The sequence below is a fragment of the Elephas maximus genome, chromosome 12 (assembly GCF_024166365.1).
Source record: "Elephas maximus indicus isolate mEleMax1 chromosome 12, mEleMax1 primary haplotype, whole genome shotgun sequence".
NCBI lineage: Eukaryota > Metazoa > Chordata > Mammalia > Proboscidea > Elephantidae > Elephas > Elephas maximus.
The window spans coordinates 18,997,292-19,020,246 of record NC_064830.1 but is presented as its reverse complement, the minus strand read 5'-3'; the positions used below and the strand labels follow the sequence as shown (position 1 = coordinate 19,020,246).

General features: G+C 40.7%; 1 protein-coding gene across 1 annotated transcript in view; it reads left to right on the top strand.

Annotated features, from left to right (window-relative positions):
- The first annotated feature begins 495 nt into the window (after nt 1-495).
- The window catches only part of YWHAQ (tyrosine 3-monooxygenase/tryptophan 5-monooxygenase activation protein theta), a 48,910-nt gene continuing 26,450 nt past the window's right edge, over nt 496-22,955 (top strand). Inside the window, exons 1-2 of the mRNA XM_049902799.1 lie at nt 496-605; nt 1,158-1,578. Of these exons, the coding sequence (XP_049758756.1) occupies nt 1,285-1,578 (294 nt within the window). The 5' untranslated portion in view covers nt 496-605; nt 1,158-1,284. The remainder of the gene's footprint in view (nt 606-1,157; nt 1,579-22,955) is intronic.

Below are 22,955 nucleotides of genomic sequence, written 5' to 3'. Positions count from 1 at the left end.
AAGAAAGGCGCTTGTGCAGCGAGAGGGCCCATTCTGTCACCCTCCGAAGCCCAGCCTCAGTCAGGACCGACCAGCGCTGCAGCTGCATTAGGCAACAAGATGCAATGCACCATCTGCAGTGGCTGCTGCAGAAAGAGACTCTGCCACCGCGGGAGAGGTCTTGCGAGCCTCTCGGTCTCGTGCCGCACCCAGAAGCGCCGGGGGTGGCGGGGAGGATGAGGGGAGTTGGTAACAGCATCACCATGGCAACAGTGACGTCCTTTTACCCTGGATCTAATTGGAGGAAACCCCGTGGCCGAAGCCGCAGCCTACCGGCCAACCGAACTTTGCCAAATGCGACCCACCCTCCTGTCCTCCGCTTCCCCTCCCACCCCACCCCCTCCCTCGCCCCCTTCCGCGCGCTTAGTCCTCATTGGTTGGTAACGGAGTAGGAGGTGGGACTCTTGGGGGAAGAGCGGCGTATCATTGGGCGGCGGGCGCGAGGGCTGTCGCGCCGCTGCCCGCCCTTCGGCTCCGGGGTAGGCTGAGACGGGAGGGTCCTTCGCTAAAGCTAAAAAGCACATCAAAGTGGTGGGACTCGCGTCGCGGTAGCGGAGACGGTAAAGGTGAGCGCCGGGATCGCTCCCCCGCCCCTCCTCCGGCCTTCCTGGGCTCCAGGGCAGGGTGGGAGGCGCAGCCCTCGGCCACGGCTGGCTCTCGACGCCAGTCTCCTCAGAGGCAGCGATCGGCGGGGAAAATGCAGGGCTGACGACCGCTTCCATTTTGGGCTTCCCGGGCTGGGCGGGGGTGGCCCTTCCTCCCGCTTCCCGCGCGCCGCCGGGCCGCTGGCTGGCCGCGTGGGCGCCGCCTCCGCCTCCCTGGCCTTCGGCCTTGGCCTTTCAGCCCCCGGCCGCCCCGCCGACCCCGCCCCGCCGGCCTCTCCCGGGGTGCCTAGGCGGGTGAGCGTGGGCGGGGGGGAGAGGGAAATTCAATTCCGCCGCGGCCGCCGAGACAAAAGGCAGGCGGGCGGGCGGGCGGCCCGGGGCGGCGGGGCCGGCCTGCGGGCTGGGCGGGGTGTGGGCCGCATTGTCTGACGGTGCGCGCTCTCCTCCCCCTCCTTTTTGTTCTCGGCTCCTATCTCGCCACTCTCGGCGCTCCCCACGCCGCCCCTCCCGCAGGCTTTCGAGGAGGGCTCTTCCTGATCCGGGTTGGTTCTCGCCGCCCTCGCTGTCTCTGCCTGTCTCTTCTCCCCGTCCCCTCCCGGAGCGCCGCCGCCACCCGAGCCCCGCACGCCGCCTGTCCACCATGGAGAAGACGGAGTTGATCCAGAAGGCGAAGCTGGCCGAGCAGGCTGAGCGCTACGACGACATGGCCACCTGCATGAAGGCGGTGACGGAGCAGGGGGCCGAGCTGTCCAACGAGGAGCGCAACCTGCTCTCGGTGGCCTACAAGAACGTCGTCGGGGGCCGCAGGTCCGCCTGGAGGGTCATCTCGAGCATCGAGCAGAAAACCGACACCTCCGACAAGAAGTTGCAGCTGATTAAGGACTATCGGGAGAAAGTGGAGTCTGAACTGAGATCCATCTGCACCACCGTCCTGGTGAGTCTGGACTGGTGGTCTCGGTGGTGGGAGAATGGGTGGTGGGGGCGTCAGAATCGGGTGTCTGGAGCGCCGAGGCCCTTTTGTGTAATGCCTTTCATTGAGAATTTCATGGGAATGGGGAAAAAAGGGGGGCGAGGGCTTGCCTAATTGTTCGCCAATGTAGAGGCTCTGAGAAGGTTATTATCCTTGCCTTTTTTATTCAATTTAAGTTCTTGAGACTCAAGTTGATTTTCCAGCAATGAGTGAATCTTTCCCCAGTTCTAGGCTGCTACTACACAATATGGATTCAAATGTCCCAGTAGGTTTGTACATGTGCAGGGCTGAAGCGTCTTGTCCTGGGAAACGGCTTACAGAGGACATCAGTGAACCCTTTAAATATTGAATCAGTTCACATGCTTCAGAGTTAAAAGAAGATGCAGTCACCTTTTTGATAAGACAATGTGTAGTAACGTCTCCTCCTATACTCTAGTAATAGAAATTTATCTTGAAAATCCAAAGGCATGATTCATTTTTCAGTTAAGAGTATTTGTTAGGCTTCTCGTTAAAAACGGGGGTGGGGGCGCGCTAAATTGTGAAGAAGGCAGAACTAAGTCTAAAGAACAAAATGTCCTGGTAAATTTATTATTTCCTAATAGTTTCCTGCTATTGCATAGCTATATTTAAACTTTAGTATTTGAAGTGAATTCATTTCTGGCTTGAAGTAGGCAAGGAAAGCTTTCTAGGTTTTAAGCTGTTCAGTCTTAGCAAAGGTGGCTATTGGGTGGAGGAGGTGACTGCTGTGATTCACCCTTATTAGTGATAGATGACATTTTTAGCTTTGTCATTGCCTGGACAGACTCTTGTTATTTTTAATCGATAAGATTAAGTTTTTTAATTTAAATACTAGCATTATTTCCTGGTGTATTTTTAAATGTTTCTGATGATGCAAAGAGTTGTTTCTACTGGTAAAATATAGAATCTCTGACATAGGTTGCCTTAATTTTTTTTTTTTTTTTGGTTAAGTGCCACTTTAAAAGAGGCATACTGATTTTTGACGAGTTTGTTCCAAATTGTATTTTAGTTGGGCTTTGAAAGATGAGCCAGTAAGCTGGTGATTTTTTAAAGGAGGAATGGGGAAATTGCCCCTTTCTTTGCCGAACGTTTCTCCTTTCTTGGGATCAGACTGGTGTGGCAGGGCGTGTGTGCGTGCGTGTGTGTGTGTGTGCCTGCGTGCGTGTGTGTGGTTTAACTTACCTGTTTTTGTAATACATATAACAGTCTAAACAAAACTGTGGCTGATAGAGATAGCCGGTAAAGGGGCTTTCTGGGTGTGTACTAAAGAAGGCAACACGTTATTGAGATTATTTGCTTTATGAGGGTGAGACACTGTATTATATTTATCTATGTGTTCTTAGCTTCTAGTCCCTGCTTCGCATAGAGAAGGCGCTTCGAAAAGCTTTGTGATCTAAATTGGCCTGTGTTCAAGAAACTTGCCAACTTGAAAGTGATGGTAGGCTTCAATAGTATTTGGTGATGGTATTGACTGTTTATTGAGGGGGAAGACTGATAAGAACTCCATATACTAAGGACAAGGTGTTCTGTATATTCCTTTAGGGTGCTCTCACAGTTATTTGTTTAATTATTGTTTTGCAGTTTGCCTTAGCAATTCAGGATTGGCACAAGGTTTTTCCTGCTCTCTTGCAAGTTAACTCTGAATCAAAGGAATATTTGTTTTATTTTGTGGCTCATATAAAGTTCGGTTTCTATGATAGCATAAGTGGAAGAGATTCACGCTACCTTTGACAAGTGAAAGAGTTTGCTTGGTTGGTATGAGGCTTGGAAGAGTAGTCCTTTCATACACATCATTTCAGTACAAGAGAGCCCCTGAAAGTAGGGCAGTTTTTATACCAATAGAGTATAGAAGAGTTTAGCTTGATTAACCTGAGACCGAGGCATAAATTAAAAATTTCATTAGCAAAATGGCTTGAAAGACTAATTGTGACTTGGTGGCCAACCTATAAAAAATACTGAGAATGCACATATTCAAGTCGGCAACTGTATTTGAGAGCTTACCGTGTACAAGGAATTGTGCTAAGCAGTATGGGGAAGAACAAAGCTGAGAATATCTATAGATTTTGCTCTCCAACAATTTATAATATACAGCAAATATGAGAAATACATATACATAAGTAACACAAGATAATTCCTATAGTATGAGTAAAATGCTACATAGTACAGGAGGAATAGAAACCTCGGGAAAGACTTCACAAAGATAGTGCTGTTTAAGGTAAACAGAGAGGAGTCTGAGGGGGTCAGTATTGCAGGCAGAAAGAATATACAGTTTATTCAGGGAAGAGGGAGAGAAAATTACAGGCCTTATTCAGGGAAGAATGTTTCATGTGACTGCAGCAAGGTATGTGTAAAGGAACTGCAAGAGAAAAACCTGAAAGAAAGTAGAACCTGCAATTTATAAGAGAAAGAGTTTGGTTTTCCTCATTTGGTTGGCAGTGGGGGAGACATCGAAGATTTTAGAATGGCGTTCACGTTAGCAGCATCTAGAATTCATGGTTTGAGTGACGGTTACTAGTCTAATCTGAACTGATTGACAAGGAAGTGGTAAGATAGTGAACAGAAGTCAGATAATTCGTGTATTAGTTTAATAAGGAGTCGTTCATTAAAACAATAAGAAAAGAATGAAATTTTAAGTTTCTGAACACAAGTGCTGAAATGGAATTTTCTTTTTTTCTTCTTGGTGATGAGCAAGAACTTGGTGCGGAGGAAGCAGATGAGACTGACTTAGTTATAGAAGACTAGTGAAAGAGTGACAAGGCAGATAGCCGAATTTTGATCCAGAATAGTACAGATTCTCAGCCCCTTCTTTCTCTTGAATAAAGTAGGTTAAACCAATAAAACCAAACCTGTTGGCTGTTGAGTCGATTCCGACTTTGAGCGACCCTATAGGACAGAGTAGAACTGCCCCGCAGAGTTTCCAAGGAGCGCCTGAAGGGGTTTGAACTTCTGACCTTCTGGTTTGCACTGTAGCACTTAACCACTGCGCCATCAGGGTTTCCATAAAGTAGGTTAGGGATCAGATTATTTGGGGCATTTTTTCCAAATGAACATGGTAGACAATTCTCAACCCTTTTGATAATCACTATAATAAGAGAGGTTACTAAACTGTGAAGGCAGAAAGAAATACTTAAATCCATATGAGTACTCTGAGGAGCAAAGGAGATAAGAGAGCCAAAATGGCTAAGACTGAAGTCTTCTAAATAACTGAGAGAAGTTAGAGAAGAAGATTTTGCCAGGTTACCTTCTGTCTCTCAGTGCTGTTTGTAAAGCCAGAGAACTGGGCTGAATTCCTAGGTCTCTTTCAATGCTAATATCTTAGGGCTATAAAGTTATATACGTCCTAGCTATTCTACCTCTGCTCTGACTTCCTTCCAACTCTAAAATTACTTTTAAAGTCCTGGTTGAAGAACATATGGTCAGCAGTGTATGAAATGCTGAAAAGATTAATGACTTTAGTCATTAATGGCTTCAGGAAGAGGTGATGCATAAGTCATTGGTGATCTTAACAAGGTGTGTTGGGGAGAACAAAATTTAAATGGAAAAGATTAGTAAATAAGTTGTACAGCAACTGGGCAGTGGTTAAATAGCTGTAAGATGTTTGGGAGTTGTAAAGAACTTGGATATGAGCAAGGGCAGTTTCAGTAGACTGTTAGTATACTGCTTAAACTCTTTCAGAAACTAAGGTCTGTAGTATGAGGTTAAAAATAAGGCTCACTTAAAATAGTATGTAGAGAATCTCTAAAAGTGGTCTGACCTTTTGTAAAAGCTCTATAACCATAATTCAGTAATATGCTTAAATTTAGTTAGGTTTGTAAATTAACTTTTAATAAAAATTTGAATCTTAAACGTTGGTTATTATTTTGGAGTAAGACTGATATGTTCTTTTTTCTCTAAGTTTTATTTTGTTGTTGTTATTGAGAATATACGCTGCAAAACATACACCAATTCAGCAGTTTCTACGTGTGCAATTTAATGACATTGATTAAATTCTTCGAGTTGTGTCAACATTTTCATCCTCCTTTTCTGAGTTGTTCCACCCCCCACTGACCTAAACTCACTGCCCTCTAAGGTTCCTACCTAATTTGAGTTGCTGTTGTTACTTTGATCCCATATAGATTAATACTTAAAAGAGCATAATGCTCAAGGCAGACATTTTTTACTAGTTAAGCTAAACTGTTGTTCAACATTAAGAAGACTTCAGGGGATATTGTTGGTTTAAGCTTTAAAGATTATTTCAGGGCAGTAGTTTCAGGGGTTCATCTACCCTCTGTGGCTCCAGAAAGTCTAGAATCAAAGAGAATTTGAAATTCTGTTTTACATCTTTCCCCTTTTGATCAAGATTTTTGTATGGAATCTTTGATTAAAATGATTCAGTAATAGTAGCGGGGCACCAGCCAGTTCTTCTGGTTTCATGGCAAAGGAGGTAGTTGTCCATGGAGACAACTACACATTCCATATCCTCCTCCAGTTCCTGACTCTCTTCCTCTGTTGCTTCTGGTGGAAAGAGACCAATTGTTGTGCCTTAGATGGCAGCTTGCAAGCTTTTAAGATGCCAGGCACTACGCAGTGAACTAGGAGATAGAATAGAAGCACTAAACACCATTACTAGGCCAATTAGGTGGAATGGATGTCCCATGAAACTGGGACCCTAAACCTCCAAAACAAGGAACCAGATCCCATGAGGTGTTTGTACATAAGCACCCTCAGCAGCTACCGTTTTTTTGTTTGCTTCGTTTGTCATTGTTATATCTGTCACACAGCATTTGCCAATTCAACTTTTCTCAGGTGTACAACTTAAAGCAATCGTAATAATTGGCTGTGCAACGTGACCTTTAATCAGTGCGATTTTTTCCGTCACTGTTAACCCCCCTTTCACCCTCCCTCCTGCCCCTGATAACCACTGATAAACTTTTGTGTCTGTATGTTTGCCTTTTCTTGTCTTTTTATATCAGTGAGGTTATAAAACATTTGTGCTTGGCTTATTTTGCTCAGCACAATGTCTTCAGGTTCCATCCTTTCTGTAGCATGTGCCAAGACTTCATTTCTTTACTGGCTGTGTGTACCACATTTCGTTTATCCATTCATCTGTTAATGGGCATTTAGGTTGTTTCTACCCTTTGGCTATTGTGACTAGTGCTGCAGTAAATGTTGGTGTACAAGTCTTTTTTTTTTTTCTCTGTTTTCATATTTTTTGGGTCTATATCTGGGAGTAGAATTGCTGGGTCATAGGATAGTTCTATGTTTAATTTTTTGAGGAACTGCCACACTCTTTTCTACATTGACTGTTCCAATTTGCATTCCCATCAGCAATGGATAGAGGTTCCTTGCCAACATTTGTTAGTTTCTTTTTTAGTTTATTTTAGCCATCCTGAAAAACGAAAACCTGTTGCCATGGACCCAGCTTGACTCGTAGTGACCCTATAGAGCAGAGTAGAACTGCCCTATAGGGTTTCCAAGGAGTGGCTGATGGATTTGCATGGCTGACCTTTTGGTCAGCAGCCGAACTCTTAACCACTATGCCGCCAGGGCTCCATTAGCCATCCTAGTGGGAGTGAAATGGTATTTAGTTGTGGTTTTGATTTGCATCTCTTTGGTGGCTAAGGATGCTGAGCATCTTGTCCTGTGTTTGGTGGACATTTGAATGTCCTCTTTGGTGAAATGTCTATTCAAGTCCTTTGTCCACTTTATGATTGGGTTATTTGTCTTTTTGTTGTTAAGTTTTTAATATGTTATTCTTGATAGTGAATCGTAATGTGATTTAATTGACATAAGGGGAAAAATATGGGCTCTAGAATCAGTTTTTGAATCATTGCTTCATTAACTTCTAGTTTTGTGACAGTGGGCAAGTTTCTTAATCTGTCAGACTCTCTTCATCTGTAAACTGGTGATGATGGTACCTGCCTTATAGGCTTATAGTTAAAATAATAGCTAATAACTGACATTTATTGAGCATTTCCCATTCATTAAAAATCTTAGAAAGCAAAGATGTAACTTGATGACTAAGGTGCACCTGACCCAAGCCGTGGTATTTTTAGTCGCCTCATATGCATTGGGAAGCTGGGCGCGGAAAAGGGAAGACCAAAGAAAAATTGACACATTCGAATTGTGGTGTTGGCGAAGAATATTGATTATACCATGGGCTACCAGAAGAACAAACAAATCAGTCTTGAAGGAAGTACAGCCAGAATGTTCCTTAGAAGCGAGGATGGTGAGACTTCTTGCTTACTTTGGACATGTCATCAGAAGGATCATTAGCTAGAAAGGGACATCATGTTTGCTAAAGTAGAGGGTCAGCAAAGAAGAGGGGAACTCTCAATGAGAGATTGGCATGATAGCTGCAACAACGGGCTCAATCATACCAACGATTTGAGGATGGCACAGGACTGGTCAATGTTTGATTCTGTTATGTATAGATAAGGTCATTATGAGTCAGCGATGACTCGATAGCAGCTAACAGCAACAGTTAGCATTGATTTAAGTACTTTATATACTCACTGTATTTCACAGATAGTTCGTTCAGTGGTTCGAACTCACCAGCTGCTCTGTGGGAGAAATGTCCTGGCAATCTGCTTCATTAACGATTACAGCCTAGGAAGCCCTATGGCACAGTTCTGTTTTGTCACATAGGGTAGCTATGATTTGGAATTGACTCCATGGCACACAACAACGTGTTCCCATACGTTAGGTTGACAGTATTGTTTCTGTTTTAAAGCTGAAGGAACTGAGACATAAGGAATTTAAGTAAGTTGGCCAAGATCACAAAACTAGTGAGTGGTAGGGCAAGGATTTGAACCCAGATAGTGTGACTCTAGATGAAATTAAAAAGTGTAGGTAAAGTCCCTAGCTCATGGTAGGCCCTAAGTACTACAGGGTAGCTGCTATATTTGCCAGCTTCTGACTTAAGATCACAGTGTGAATCTTTGTTTTGAGGGATTTTCCAGTTCAATAACAATAACTCCTTGGCTTTATTTTTCTGTTAGGTTGTAAGCTCCTTGAAGCCATGACTTTTTTTTTTTTTTTTTTAAAGAATGCAATGGAGTATTAAAATGGACAGGAGAACCCCACAATGAAAGAATTATCTAGCCCAAAATGTCAGTACTGCTGAGGTTGAGAATCCTTAGGTTAGGTTATAAACAACATGAGTGGTATTAAATTGTACTGAATTGTATTATGCCTACTTGGGCTCTTATTAGAATGTTGGGGTCTTGTCTGAACCCTTTGTCTAAACTTCAGTCATTTTTCCTTGTCACAATCACCTTTCCAGAATGTACTCAGTGGGTCCTTTGTTTTCAGAATGGCGTCTCATGGTTATCTTCAAAGCATTGAGCTTTCTCTTCTAAAACTTGGCACAGAGAAAAAAGACCCACTGAAATTACACTGAAATCTTTTAGGAGGTACAGTTAAAATTGATGATGGCCAGCAAATGTTCCCCCCTTCAGTCATAACTGCCATTAATGATTTGGGGTGTGTGGTTTCAGACTTCTAATCCTGTCATGTGTGTTTATTTAGATGTTCCATAATTTAACCAATCCTCTATTGAACATTTAGGTTGTGAACAATTTTTCTCCATTATAAACATCCTTGTTGCATGCTTTGTGTTAAGATTTACTTAGGATAAGTTAATGGAATCGCCAAGTCAAAGGGTATGCACTTCTTCCAAACGGTCCTCTGAAAAAGCTGTACAAGTTTACGCTCCCGCCAGCAGTGGTTTAGAATGCCTGTTTCCCCTTGCCTTTTCCAACCGAAATAACAGATTGTTGTTAGTTTTTTTTTTTTATAACTTTTATTAAGCTTCAAGTGAATGTTTACAAATCCAATCAGTCTGTCACATATAAGTTTACATACATCTCACTCCCTACTCCCACTTGCTCTCCCCCTCTTGAGTCAGCCCTTTCAGTCTCTCCTTTCTTGACAATTTTGCCGGCTTCCCTCTCTCTCTAGCCTCCCATCCCCGCTGCAGACAAGAGTTGCCAACACAATCTCAAGTGTCCACCTGATATAATTAGCTCACTCTTCATCAGCGTCTCTCTCCCACCCGCTGACCAGTCCTTTTCATGTCTGATGAGTTGTCTTCGGGGATGGTTCCTGTCCTGTGCCAACAGAAGGTCTGGGGACCATGGCCGCCGGGACTCCTCCAGTCTCAGTCAGACCATTAAGTTTGGTCTTTTTATGAGAATTTGGGGTCTGTATCCCACTGATCTCCTGCTCCCTCAGGGGTTCTCTGTTGTGGTCCCTGTCAGGGCAGTCATCGATTGTGGCCGGGCACCATCTAGTTCTTCTGGTCTCAGGATGATGTAGGTCTCTGGTTCATGTGGCCCTTTCTGTCTCTTGGGCTCTTAGTTGTCGTGTGGCCTTGGTGTTCTTCATTTTCCTTTGCTCCAGGTGGGTTGAGACCAATTGATGCATCTTAGATGGCCCCTTGTTAGCATTTAGGACCCCAGACGCCACATTTCAAAGTGGGATGCAGAATGATTTCATAATAGAATTATTTTGCCAATTGACTTAGAAGTCCCAGCAAACCATGTTCCCCAGACCCCCACGCTTGCTCGGCTGACCTTTGAAGCATTCATTTTATCCCGGAAACTTCTTTGCTTTTGGTCCAGTCCAGTTGAGCTGACCTTCCATGTATTGAGTGTTGTCTTTCCCTTCACCTAAAGCAGTTCTTAGCTACTGATTAATCAATAAAAAACCCTCTCCCACCCTCCCTCCCTCCCCCCCTCGTAACCACAAAAGTGTGTGTTCTTCTCAGGTTTACTATTTCTCAAGATTTTATAATAGTGGTCTTATACAATATTTGTCCTTTTGCCTCTGACTAATTTCGCTCAGCATAATGCCTTCCACGTTCCTCCATGTTACGAAATGTTTCAGAGATTCGTCACTGTTCTTTATCGATGCGTAGTATTCCATTGTGTGAATATACCACAATTTATTTAACAATTCTTCCGTTGATGGACACCTTGGTTGCTTCCAACTTTTTGCTATTGTAAACAGAGCTGCAATAAACATGGGTGTGCATATATCTGTTTGTATGAAGGCTCTTGTATCTCTAGGGTATATTCCCAGGAGTGGGATTTCTGGGTTGTATGGTAGTTCTATTTCTAACTGTTTAAGATAACGCCAGATAGATTTCCAAAGTGGTTGTACCATTTTACATTCCCACCAGCAGTGTATGAGAGTTCCAATCTCTCCGCAGCCTCTCCAACATTTATTATTTTGTGTTTTTTGGATTAATGCCAGCCTTGCTGGTGTGAGATGAAATCTCATCGTAGTTTTAATTTGCATTTCTAATGGCTAATGATCGAGAGCATTTTCTCATGTATCTGTTGGCTGCCTGAATATCTTCTTTAGTGAAATGTGTGTTCATATCCTTTGCCCACTTTTTGATTGGGTTGTTTGTCTTTTTGTGGTTGAGTTTTGACAGAATCATGTAGATTTTAGAGATCAGGCGCTGGTCGGAGATGTCATAGCTGAAAATTCTTTCCCAGTCTGTAGGTGGTCTTTTTAGTCTCTTGGAGAAGTCTTTAGATGAGGATCGGTGTTTGATTTTTAGGAGCTCCCAGTTATCGGGTTTCTCTTCATCATTTTTGGTAATGTTTTGTATTCTGTTTATACCTTGTATTAGGGCTCCTAGGGTTGTCCCAATTTTTTCTTCCATGATCTTTATCGTTTTAGTCTTTATGTTTAGGTCTTTGATCCACTTGGAGTTAGTTTTTGTGCATGGTGTGAGGTATGGGTCCTGTTTCATTTTTTTGCAAATGGATATCCAGTTATGCCAGCACCATTTGTTAAAAAGGCTATCTTTTCCCCAATTAATTGACACTGGTCCTTTGTCAAATATCAACTGCTCATACGTGAATGGATCTATGTCTGGGTTCTCAATTCTGTTCCATTGGTCTGTGTGCCTGTTGTTGTACCAGTACCAGGCTGTTTTGACTACTGTGGCTGTATAATAGGTTCTGAAGTCAGGTAAAGTGAGGCCTCCCACTTTCTTCTTCTTTTTCAGTAGTGCTTTGCTTATCCGGGGCTTCTTTCCCTTCCATATGAAATTGGTGATTTGTTTCTCTATCCCCTTAAAATATGACATTGGAATTTGGATCGGAAGTGCGTTAAATGTATAGATGGCTTTTGGTAGAATAGACATTTTTACTATGTTAAGTCTTCCTATCCATGAGCAGGGTATGTTTTTCCACTTAAGTATGTCCTTTTGAATTTCTTGTAGTAGAGCTTTGTAGTTTTCTTTGTATAGGTCTTCTACATCCTTGGTAAGATTTATTCCTAAGTATCTTATCTTCTTGGGGGCTACTGTGAATGGTATTGATTTGGTTATTTCCTCTTCGGTGTTCTTTTTGTTGATGTAGAGGAATCCAAGTGATTTTTGTATGTTTATTTTATAACCTGAGACTCTGCCAAACTCTTCTATTAGTTTCAGTAGTTTTCTGGAGGATTCCTTAGGGTTTTCTGTGTATATAATCATGTCATCTGCAAATAGTGATAACTTTACTTCTTCCTTGCCAATCCGGATACCTTTTATTTCTTTGTCTAGCCTAATTGCCCTGGCTAGGACTTCCAGCACGATGTTGAATAAGAGTGGTGATAAAGGGCATCCCTGTCTGGTTCCCGTTCTCAAGGGAAATGCTTTCAGGTTCTCTCCATTTAGAGTGATATTGGCTGTTGGCTTTGCATAGATGCCCTTTATTATGTTGAGGAATTTTCCTTCAATTCCTATTTTGGTAAGAGTTTTTATCATAAATGGGTGTTGGACTTTGTCAAATGCCTTTTCTGCATCAATTGATAAGATCATGTGGTTTTTCTCTTTTGTTTTATTTATGTGATGGATTACATTAATGGTTTTTCTGATATTAAACCAGCCTTGCATACCTGGTATAAATCCCACTTGATCGTGGTGAATTATTTTTTTGATGTGTTGTTGAATTCTATTGGCTAGAATTTTGTTGAGGATTTTTGCATCAATGTTCATGAGGGATATAGGTCTATAATTTTCTTTTTTTGTAATGTCTTTACCTGGTTTTGGTATCAGGGAGATGGTGGCTTCATAGAATGAGTTGGGTAGTATTCCGTCATTTTCTATGCTTTGGAATACCTTCAGAAGTAGTGGTGTTAACTCTTCTCTGAAAGTTTGGTAGAACTCTGCAGTGAAGCCGTCCGGGCCAGGGCTTTTTTTTGTTGGGAGTTTTTTGATTACTGTTTCAATCTCTTTTTTTGTTATGGGTCTATTTAGTTGTTCTACTTCTGAATGTGTTAGTTTAGGTAGGTAGTGTTTTTCCAGGAATTCATCCATTTCTCCTAGGTTTTCAAATTTGTTAGAGTACAATTTTTCATAATAATCTGAAATGATTCTTTTAATTTCATTTGGTTCTGTTGTGATGTGGTCCTTCTCGTTTCTTATTCGGGTTATTTGTTTCCTTTCCTGTTTTTCTTTAGTCAGTCTAGCCAATGGTTTATCAATTTTGTTAATTTTTTCAAAGAACCAGCTTTTGGCTTTGTTAATTCTTTCAATTGTTTTTCTGTTCTCTAATTCATTTAGGTCAGCTCTAATTTTTATTATTTGTTTTCTTCTGGAGCCTGATGGATTCTTTTGTTGCTCAGTTTCTATTTGTTAAAGTTGTAGGGACAGTTCTCTGCTTTTGGCTCTTTCTTCTTTTTGTATGTGTGCATTTATTGATAGAAATTGGCCTCTGAGCACTGCTTTTGCTGTGTCCCAGAGGTTTTGATAGAAAGTATTTTCATTCTTGTTGCTTTCTATGAATTTCCTTATTCCCTCCTTGATGTCTTCTATAACCTAGTCTTTTTCAGGAGGGTATTGTTCATTTTCCAAGTATTTGATTTCTTTTCCCTAGTTTTTCTGTTATTGATCTCTAGTTTTATTGCCTTGTGGTCTGAGAAGATGCTTTGTAATATTTCGATGTTTTGGACTCTGCAAAGGTTTGTTTTATGACCTAATATGTGGTCTATTTTAGAGAATGTTCCATGTGCGCTAGAAAAAAAAGTATATTTTGCAGCAGTTGGGTGGAGAGTTCTGTATAAGTCAATGAGGTCAAGTTGGTTGATTGTTGTAATTAGATCTTCCGTGTCTCTGTTGAGCTTCTTACTGGATGTCCCGTCCTTCTTCGAAAGTGGTGTGTTGAAGTCTCCTACTATAATTGTGGAGGTATCTATCTCACTTTTCAATTCTGTTAAAATTTGATTTATGTATCTTGCAGCCCTGTCATTGGGTGCATGTATATTTAATATGGTTATGTCTTCCTGATCAATTGTCCCTTTTATCATTATATAGTGTCCTTCTTTATCCTTTGTGGTGGATTTAAGTCTAAAGTCTATTTTGTCAGAAATTAATATTGCTACTTCTCTTCTTTTTTGCTTATTGTTTGCTTGATATACTTTTTTCCATCCTTTGAGTTTTAGTTTGTTTGTGTCTCTAAGTCTAAGGTGTGTCTCTTGTAGGCAGCATATAGATGGATCGTGTTTCTTTATCCAGTCTGTGACTCTCTGTCTCTTTATTGGTGCATTTAGTCCATTTACATTCAGGGTAATTATAGATAAATAAGTTTTTAGTGCTGTCATTTTGATGCCTTTTTATGTGTGTTGTTGACAATTTCATTTTTCCACATACTTTTTTGTGCTGAGGCGTTTTTCTTAGTAAATTGTGAGATCCTCATTTTCATAGTGTTTGACTTTATGTTAGTTGAGTCGTTACGTTTTTCTTGGCTTTTATCTTGAGTTATAGAGTTGTTATACCTTTTTGTGGTTACCTTATTATTTACCCCTATTTTTCTAAGTAAAAACCTAACTTGTATTGTTCTATATCGCCTTGTATCACTCTCCATATGGCAGTTCAATGCCTCCTGTATTTAGTCCCTCTTTTTGATTATTGTGATCTTTTACCTATTGACTTCCATGATTCCCTGTTATGTGTATTTTTTTTTTAATTAATCTTAATTTGTTTGTTTTTGTGATTTCCCTATTTGAGTTGATATCAGGATGTTCTGTTTTGTGACCTTGTGTTGTGCTGATATCTGATATTATTGGTTCTCTGACCAAACAATATCCTTTAGTATTTCTTGTAGCTTTGGTTTGGTTTTTGTAAATTCTCTAAACTTGTGTTTGTCTGTAAATATCTTAATTTCGCCTTCATATTTCAGAGAGAGTTTTGCTGGGTATATGATCCTTGGCTGGCAGTTTTTCTTCTTCAGTGCTCTGTATATGTCGTCCTATTCCCTTCTTGCTTGCATGGTTTCTGCTGAGTAGTCTGAACTTATTCTTATTGATTTCTCCCTTGAAGGAAACCTTTCTTTTCTCCCTGGCTGCTTTTAAAATTTTCTGCTTATCTTTGGTTTTGGTGAGTTTGATGACAATATGTCTTGGTGTTTTTCTTTTTGGATCAATCTTAAATGGGGTTCGATGAGCATCTTGGATAGATATCCTTTCGTCTTTAATGATGTCAGGGAAGTTTTTTGTCAGGAGTTCTTCAACTATTTTCTCTGTGTTTTCTGTCTCCCCTCCCTGTTCTGGGACTCCAATCACCCGCAAGTTATCCTTCTTGATAGAGTCCCACATAATTCTTAGGGTTTCTTCATTTTTTTTAATTCTTTTATCTGATTTTTTTTTCAGCTATGTTGGTGTTGATTCCCGTCCTCCAAATGTCCCAGTCTGCATTCTAATTGCTCGAGTCTGCTCCTCTGACTTCCTATTGCGTTGTCTAATTCTGTAATTTTATTGTTAATCTTTTGGATTTCTACATGTTGTCTCTCTATGGATTCTTGCAACTTATTAATTTTTCCACTATGTTCTTGAATAATTTTTTTGAGTTCTTCAACAGTTTTATCAGTGTGTTCCTTGGCTTTTTCTGCAGTTATCCTAATTTCATTTGTGATATCTTTAAGCATTCTGTAAATTAGTTTTTTATATTCTGTATCGGATAATTCCAGGATTGTATCTTCATTTGGGAAAGATTTTGATTCTTTTGTTTGGTGGGTTGGAGAAGCTGTCATGGTCTGCTTCTTTAAGTGGTTTGATATGGATTGTTGTCTCCGAGCCATCACTGGGAAACTAGTTTTTCCAGAAAATCCGCTAAAAAAAAATGCAGTCAGATCCCTATCAGAGTTCTCCCTCTGGCTCAGGCTATTCGGATGTTAATGAAGCCGCCTGGGGAGGGTGGGGGAGGGAACAGAGAGATAGGAGAGTAGCACCTCAGAATATAGCCAGAGTTGCTTGTCTTGCTTGGAATGACTATTATATCTGAGATTTCCGCGGGGCGCGTCGCCTATGTGTGCTGGCTGTGTGGAGATTGCCGCCGGGGGGTCTGGCCCGCTGGAGTCACGGTCAGATCCTCCGCTTCCAGCCCCACGCCCAGCGTCAAGGCTCCCCTACTGGGACGGTGCACTCTCGACTCCAAAATCAGTCACTGCCTCCGGGAACTTCTCGTCCCTCCAGCTGCGTGGACGTGCCGTCTCCGCGAACCAGTTGGGCCGCCTCCCGGGGTTAGTTCAGTTGGGTGGAGCAGCTCCCCGTGCTTGTGCCGTGACCGAGTGTCCCGGCTGGGACGCTGTTCTCCCCGCTCCAATACCAGTTGCTGCCTCCCGGGGACTTCTCCTATCGGCTGCGTCCCACGCCGCCCGCGCGAACCGGCTGGGCCCTCTCCTGGGGTTAGTTCAGGGGGGTGGAGCAGCTCTCCGTGTTTTTGCCATACCTGCGTCCAGTCCAGATCCCGGCGGGACGGTTCCCCGGCTGGGACGCTGCTCTTCCTGTTCCAAGACCAGTCACTGCCTCCCGGGGACTTCTCCTACCGGCTGCGTCTCACGCCGCCCGCGGAACTAGCTGGTCCCCCTCCCGGGGTTAGTTCAGGGGGGTAGAGCAGCTCTCTGTGCTTGTGCCGTACCTGACTGGTACGCTGGCTCCAGGCTCTGGAAACAATCGCCGCTTCCCCGTATTAGTTCGTTCTCCGTCTCTAAATCTGTGTTTGTTGTTCAGGGTTCGTAGATTGTTATGTATGTGATGGATTCACTTGTTTTTCCGTGTCTTTGTTGTAAGAGGGATCCGAGGTAGCGTCTGCCTAGTCCACCATCTTGGCTCCGCCTTGTTGTTAGTTTTTGTTATTGAAGATAAACAAATACCTAGTGACCAGAAGAATTGAAATTGTACCTCATTGCCCAGAATTGGGTGTAATGAAGTCTACCTTGCGAAGTTGGGAAAATCCAATTGGTCATATTGATGTTTTTTATATTTATCATTGTGATGAATTTTTGAATTTGGCACTAGTTCTTTTATAGTAACAAAGGAAAATATCTTTGAATTTGCACCTGTATACAGCATTATCATTCTGGGCATCGAGAGGGTAGTAGAGAGGTATCATTTAAAAGATGTGAAGAGAAGAAAAATTGTAACTCATCCATTGCTATGTTATTTAAACTCTTAATCCATAGATAAGTCAGTGGTGACTATTTCTTGAACATTTTGTGATAAACACCAGATTTGAAAACAAATTTTTGGTTGCATATTAAATTATTTACAGACACAATGATGTTGATGATAATATGTCTAGCATCTTCTTGAAAATAATGGGTGGGACATTAAATTTAACAAGAGTTGTCACTAGTTAATACTCTTGTAGCTGGCTTTAATTGGAATTCATCATATTATTCTCCTTTTATGTATGTTTGAAATTTTCCGTAATGTAAAGTTCTTTTTCCTCTAGCACTTCTGCTCGTAGATATATACACAAGGGAAATGAAAACATAGATCCAGAAAAAGACCTGTAGAGGAATGTCCGTAGCGGCTTTATTCTATGAGCACTAAGCTGGAAGCAGTCCGTTGGTAGGAGAATGGGTAAACAAACTGATACATTCATAAAATGGAATATCACTCAGCACTAAAAAGGAGCAGACTGTTGGTACACATAGTATCAGTGAGTGAATTTCAGGAACATGCTAAGTGAAAGAAGCTTTGCACAAGAGTACGTAGTATGTGATACCATTTGTATGAAATTCTAGAACAAGCAAAACTAGTTTATGGTAGAAAAAAATCGGAAGTGTAACGTCCTTTGTAAGGGTGGGAGGCAGGGAATGCCTGGGAAGGGACATCAGGGAACTTTTGGGGTCATTGTAACGTTCTTTCTGTTGTTACGGGTTTGGGTTATGCAGGTATATGCATTTGTCAAAACTCAGCAAATGTGCACCCAAGATTTGTGCATTTCACCATAGATAAATTTGCCTCAAAAAAAATTTTTTTTCTAGTTAAGGATGTGAGTGCTGAAAAAGGGAAAAGTATACTGAAATCTTCAGTTTGTATAAAAATTAAAGAAAGTGAATACATGATAAAGTAGGTTTGGTAAATGTTAATGGTAGCAACTAGATGGTAGGTATATGGGCATTCACTGTAATTGTTGGTTGTCATGTATTAGGGGTATAATCTACGTTGCTGTGGTGAAGTGCTTTTAATATCTATAGCTAGAAAAATAGTGCAGCCTGTGTCTTGTGGACCTGAAGATATATGAGAATGTGTAGAAAGGTGTTAGTACCCACTTAGGAGGTATGACTGGTAGACTAGCACCGTAACCTTTGTTTATTTGGTGATGAATGGTGATCAGATTGATTGAGTTATAGGGTGCTATGGGAGACTTACATAATCGACCATACTCTAGGGCAGTGGTTCTCAAGTTCTTGGTCTCAGGACCTCTTTGCACTCTTAAAAATATTGTGGACCTCCCAGAAGCCTTTGTTTTTGCATATTATGTCTAGTGATATTTATGTTACTAGAAATTAAAACTGAAATTTTAATAATATTTATTAATTTACAATAATAAACATTAGCGTAAATTTTTTTAATAAAAAATAACTTTCACAAAACAAAATTGAGTAAGAATAGTGGTGGTGTTTTTTTTTTAATTGTACAAATTTACACAACAAAACATTCATCACTTCAGTAGTTTCTGCATCCACAATTCAGTGACATTGGTTATTGTACTTTTCACGTTAGTGGTAGTATTGTTTTACATTCAATCTGTCGTAATATCACGTTTTCTATAGCTTCTGGAAGACTCCACAAGTGAGAGTGAAAAAAAACTAACATCTTAGTGTTATCATGAAGGAAACCCTGGTGGTGTAGTGGTTAAGAGCTACAGCTCCTAACCAAAAGCTTGGCAGTTCGAATGCACCAGGCACTCCTTGGAAACCCTATGGGGCAGTACTTCTCTGTCCTATAGGGTTGCTATGAGTCGGAATCGACTCAGCAGCAGTGGGTTTGGTTTTTTGTTGTTGTTATGAAAATTTTGACTTTATGGGTCCCCTGAAAGGATGCAGAAGTTCCCTAAAGGTCCCCAGACCATACTTTGAAAACTGCCGCTCTAGGGCAATTCTGCTTTGGGACTCTTGCTAACCGTCACTGTGGTTATTAAGCCCTTATTTCTGAGTAGTCATTATGTGGTGATCTTCAGATTTTTTTTTTTTACTTCTCAGATAACTCTTATTGATGTTATCCACTGCTGTTGAGTCCATTCTGACTCATAGTGACCCTAAAGGACAGAGTAGAACTACCCCATAGGGTTTCCAGGGAGTGGCTGGTGGGTTCAAACCGTTGATCTTTTGGTTAGCTGGGGCGCCCTTATTGATGTTACTCATCTAGAATTTGTATACTCATTTTCTCTCTTGTTTTGCCCATTCCTTCAAACTAGACGTAAAACTTCAACAAAGCTCAGAATTTTTGCTCTTTTTAATGTTACAGTATTAGATGCCTGCAGTTAAATACATTTATACTAGGTGTTTTGATCTTTCATCCTGGTACTAATTCCAAGTATTTGGCAGTATACCTTTAATACTTATGCTGCCTTCTCAGGATTGTAGTGGGTTAATGAAGAGGTTGGAAAGGTTATTTTAAGGGTGTGTGTGTACTTTGATCAGAAAATATTCCGGATTATTTGAGGCCTGATTGTAGAGACCAGGTATTTGGTTCTTTGTGATGTCAAAAACTTCAAGAATTTGGACCATTAAAATAGTTCTGGTATATGGAGGTTAAAGTTTTAGTTATTTAATTTTTGATATACTTTAAAAATTTTTAGATAACTTTTAAATATCCAAAGAATGAAATTTGAAAAGGGAAATGATATATGTTGAAAGGTCTGTGTTCTTGAACAAATTGAGGTAGGCATCTTTATGAAAATAATTGGTCCCCTGGAAATTTTTTGTTTTTTTTTTCATCTCCTTTCCCTCCACTTACTATGTTGATATCATATATCTTAGGTAGAAAAATAAACTTGAAAACTGCTTGTCTAATTAAAAAAAGGATCAAGAGATTAACAAACAATTTAGATTAGGGAGGGAAGGAGGGGAAGTCAGCTTTGGCTAAGTTTAAGATTAAAGAAAATATATAGATTGTGTATTTATTTACTTGTTCCACAAATGCTTTTTATTGTTCATACAAGTATAGTGCCTAGATACTAGGAAAAGAAAATTATTAAGCCTGAATCCCTACTCACAAACTGTCCCCAGGCTAATAGAGTCAAATATGTAAATAAATAATTGTAATAAAATGTGTTTCAGTAGAGATAAGAGTGTAATAGGAGTCCATGGGTGGCGCAGAGTTAAGCACCACCCAGGGGTTCCTGTTACTCTCTTATCTCTATTAAAACACATTTTATTACAAGCATTCAACTGCTAGCTGTAAGGTTGGCAGTTTGAATCCATCCAGAGGTGCCTTGGGAGACAGGCCTGGTGATCTGCTTCCAAAAGATCACGGCCTTGAAAACCCTGTGGAGCAAGCAGTTCTACTGTGCACACGTGGGGTCACCATGAGTTGAAATCAGCTCGACGGCAACTGACAGCAACATGAGTGTCATAGAGCCCTAGGTTCAGTAAACATGAGGAGTTGAAGAGGAGTGAGAATCTAATGAACTATATAGAAGGTGAGATATTTAAATGGCACGAGAATGGAAATTTGATTTATTTTGTACAAAGATGAGGCTGTGTCATGAAAATAGCAAAATTTTTTGGTGTTATTTCTTGTTATGTTTTTTCAAACTTTAATTATTGCTGTATTGAATAAGTACAGAGTAATCTGGTGGAGCTTGAATAAGTCAGGTAGGAGTGACACCTATCCCCTATTTTATTGTTTATGATCTATTGTACATCTCTGGGAAGAAAAAGGACAGAGGCGATTCTCTTTATGTTGCTGTTAGCTGCCTTCAAGTTGACCCTCGTGATGATCCCATGCACAACAAAGCAGAATGCTGCCCAGTCCTGCAGCATCCCCGTGATTAGTTGCAGATTGGACCCTTCTGATCCCTAGTTTTCAATGACTGATTTTTAGAAGCAGATCACCAGGCCTTTCTTCCTAGTCTTAGCCTGGAAGCTCCACTGAAGCCTTTTCAGCATCATAGAAACACGCAGGCCTCCACTTATAGATGGGCGTTGGTTGCTCGTGAGGTGCGTTGGCTAGGAATCTAACCCAGGTCTTCTGGAAGAAAGGTGAGATCCTACCACTGAACCACCATTGCCTCCACAATCTCTTTATACAGATATCAAAAAGTACATTTTATATTCAGGATCTCAAAGCAGATCTAGCTGCCAAATCTTTTGACTCTTTCTAGGTTCTCAAATATTTTTCTCTAGGGTATAATGGTCTCTTTTGTGTGGTAGGAGAATTTGTGAGTAGAGAGTATAGAGAAAATAGAATTAGGGTGATGGATGGAGGTCACAAATGAGTATGTGAAAGACCTGAAAGTTATTTAAAGTATTCACTGATCATCTTATGATTGTTGTGTTTATTCTGTTTTTAAGCATTTTCTAAAATAAAGTGATATGCACTAAAAATTTTAGTGGCATTTTACATATATTTTAAAGACATAGTAGTGGGTACTGTATAATAATTTACATTTTTTCATTCATTCCTCTAAAGAAAATTAATGATCTCTTTCCCTAAAATTTCAAAGAAATGCTTATGAAATAGTTTGGCTTAGTTGCAGTTACTACACATTTGGAATAGCTCTCTATCTGGTTTTCCATTCAAATGTTCACTGTATTTGATGGCTGGGAGTGTCAGTTCATGCTTTTTTTTTTTTTTTTAATTGAATATAATTCACATGCCATAAAATTCACCTTTTTTAAAGCATAAAATTCAAAAGGTTTCAGTATATTCAGAAAGTTGTACAATCATCAGTGTTTCATTTCAGAATATTTTCATCATCCCTAAAAGAAACCCCCAGTCACTTTGTGCCCTTTTGTGTCTGGCTTCTTTCATTTAGCCTGTTTTTCAAGATTCACCCATGTTGTAGCATGCATCAGGACTTCATTTCTTTTTATTGGTGAATAATATTTCATTGTATGACTATGTCACACATTTTCCCCGTTTATTAGTTGATGGATTTTTTTTTTCCTTTCCTGTTACGGCTAATGCTGCTGTTAACATTCGTGAAGAAGTTTTTGTGTGGACATACACGTTCATTTCTCTTGAGTATATACCTAGGAGTGGAATTGCTGGTTCATACAGTAACTATGCTTGACCATTTGAGGAACTGCCATATTACTTTCCAATCATTTTACATTCCAGTCAGCAGTATATGAGGGTTCCGGTTTCTTCACATTCTAGCCAACACTTGTTCTTGTCTGTCTTTTTTATTTTAACCATCCTAGTGGTTTTAGTGGTAGTTAAGTGCTGTTCGAATCCGCCAGGTGCTCCTTGGAAACTCTATGGGGCAGTTCTACTCTGTCCTACAGGGTCGCTATGAGTCGGAATTGACTCCACGGCACTGGGTTTGTTTTTTTTTTTTCTTAGTGGGTGTGAAGAGGTTTTGATTTGCATTTCCTTGATGACTAATGATGCTGAGCATCTTTTCATGTACTTTATTGGCCATTTATACATCTTCTTTTACAAAATGTCTGTTTTCCCATTTTTTAATTGCGTTGTCTCTTTAATATTGAGTTGTAGCAGTTGTTTATGTATTCTATACAGTAGTTCATGAATTGAATTGTGTTCCCCCCAAAATATGTGTTGAATGTGGTCCTGTTTGGAAATAAATATTTTTCTTATGTTAATGGGGTCATACTGGTATAGGGTGGATCCTAAACCTAATCACTTCTGACTTATAAAAAGACCAGAAGAGACAAGAGACAGGAGCCATGTGAGGATTGCCATGTGAGGATGGTCTACAAACCAAGGAACATCTGGAGCTACCAACAAGGAAGGAGTAGACATGGCCAAGATCCTGATTTGGAATTTTTGGCTTTCAGAACTGTGAGAAAATAAAATTCCATTTTTTGAAGCCACCCATTTGTGGTATTTGTGTTACAGCAGCACTAGGTAACTAACGTAACCCT